The sequence below is a fragment of the Triticum urartu genome, chromosome 5A, assembly GCF_056163025.1.
Source record: "Triticum urartu cultivar PI428250 chromosome 5A, HENAU_Tu73, whole genome shotgun sequence".
NCBI lineage: Eukaryota > Viridiplantae > Streptophyta > Magnoliopsida > Poales > Poaceae > Triticum > Triticum urartu.
In genome coordinates this window covers 488,091,359-488,093,286 of record NC_141877.1, presented here as the reverse complement: position 1 = coordinate 488,093,286, position 1,928 = coordinate 488,091,359, and the positions used below count along the sequence as shown (strand labels likewise).

General features: G+C 57.3%; 1 protein-coding gene across 1 annotated transcript; it reads right to left on the bottom strand.

Moving 5' to 3' along the window:
• Positions 1 to 409: 409 nt before the first annotated feature.
• On the bottom strand, positions 410 to 1,495 carry LOC125509970 (NAC domain-containing protein 83-like). Its single transcript, XM_048675046.2, has 2 exons — positions 1,145 to 1,495; positions 410 to 1,024 (listed from the first exon to the last, which is right to left on the bottom strand). Exons 1-2 carry the CDS (start codon positions 1,341 to 1,343, stop codon positions 546 to 548), a joined length of 678 nt encoding a protein of 225 aa, XP_048531003.1. The 5' UTR covers positions 1,344 to 1,495; the 3' UTR covers positions 410 to 545.
• Between the last annotated feature and the right edge of the window lie 433 nt (positions 1,496 to 1,928).

Here is a 1,928-nt window from a genome sequence, read left to right as displayed (position 1 = left end):
CCAAGTTGTGCATGCCGGCCACTCTCGGCCGGTCGCTCTGCCTGCCTCTTGGGACGTGCAGAGCTTGGCGCGCTGTCCGCGGCGAAGCGCGCGCGCAGGTCCCTTTCTTCCCGTCGCCGTCGCTCGCTTCGACGAGCGACAGCGTTGCCCGTTTGGCCTCCGTTTCTAATTTTAGGCCATTTTTCCATTTCAAATTTTAGAGTAGAGCCAAAGGGACCGGTGGTGCGCGCGGAAACGACAGCCGATCGAGTTGCAGCTGCGGCAGCGAGCGACTGATGTTATATGTTCCTGCGGGCTTAATTAATCCTTGTTCGCTTTCGTTGATGAGTGAGCGTCTTGGGGAGACTTGCAAGTTACAGCTGACGCGGATGCCGCAGCTGCTTTAATGGAGGTTTCTTCTCTTCAAGACTTCAACCCAATTCTCATGGTTATCATGGCGCTGCGGCCGTACGTATACAAGGACAGGTACAAGGAAGGCTGGAATTTAAATGCCTGGCTAGGCCTCTCTTTGGGAGGCATGATCGCACTGCAGCAGCAGCTGGAGCTTAGCGTCTTGGATGCTGCTGGCAATGGCTAGTTGTGCTGCTGCTGACCTCTTGGTCTGGAGCGTGACAAGCGTGGTCCGTGATGCAGCTCGAGGTCGAAGACGGCGACGGTGATGGCTGCTCCTGCTGGTGATCGCCGGTCGTCTCGCCGCCGGCTGCCGTCCTCCTTGCTCTGCTTTTCAGAGACACCCGGCACACGACCCATTCGCTGCTCTGCGAGCCGTCATTGGCACCCTTGTTCTGTTCCGCCGCGCCGGCGAGGCGGTACTCGTGCATGACCCAGTCCGTGCGCGACTTGCCGCGGTGGAAGGCGAGCGCCGTCTTGACGCCGACGAGCAGCCGCTTGCCAACCGGCAGCTGCACGAACACCGGCTTCTCCTTCCCCGTGGCCTTCCAGTACCCGCCGGCCGCCCTCCTCCGCCGCCCGCCACGGCCTTGCCTCTGGCTGAAGAAGTAGGCCGATTCCCCCTCGCTCGCGCCTGCAGCAACCAACCGAAAGCGGACCGAAATTAGTTGAGAAGCTTAGCTCATACTGTAGTAATTTTCATGAGGACATGCGTGCAAGAACTAATTAATAATGTCTTTGGGCGGGCACGCACCGGGGAGGTCCGAGGGGTCGGGCATGGCGGCGGCGTGCACGACGGGGATGACGGCGGCGGGCAGCGGGCGGTCGAGGGCCATGCGGCGGAGGTACTGCAGCACCAGCTCCACGTCGGTGGGGTAGAACCGGAACCCCGGAGGCAGCTGCTGCTGCTGCTGCGTCGGCGGCGCCTCCCCTGCCGCCCGCATCTTCTCCATCAGCGTATAGTTGCAGGTTTAAGGTGCAAGTAGAAGGTCAGAAGCTGATCGGCGATCACCGATCAGCCAGGGAAGGCAGTACAATTCTGGCGGTACAGTTTTGGTGGAGGAGAGATGAGGAGGTCGATGAGTGGAGTGGAGACGGAAAAGGCGGGGAATTTATAGGGTCTGCATACGCGCGCGCGCTCTGGCGTGCAGCGGACTCCATCCTGCCGCCGTCCATTGCTTAAGCAGTATGATTCCTTGTTGGAATAGACAAGATCCCGTCTCCCTCACCACTGAAATTGTTCCCCAACTCTTCCAGTCGAGCACGAAAGCTCGTGAGGCGCGGAATGAATACATTTGTAGAAAAATTCAGGCGCCGCTTCAAGGCTGAAAGGGATGTGATAATGCCATCGATCTCACGTATGTCTAGTATTTGTCTATGTATTTGACGCTGTCATGTCATGTATAATCCTTGTTCAATAGTAGTAGATGTGAAGATGTCACGTATTTGTATAAACTAGTGCTACGACACAAACGTATATAGAAATTTTAAGTACGTAATGGCCTGGCGTATGTGATTGCGATCGTTGTACAGAGCTA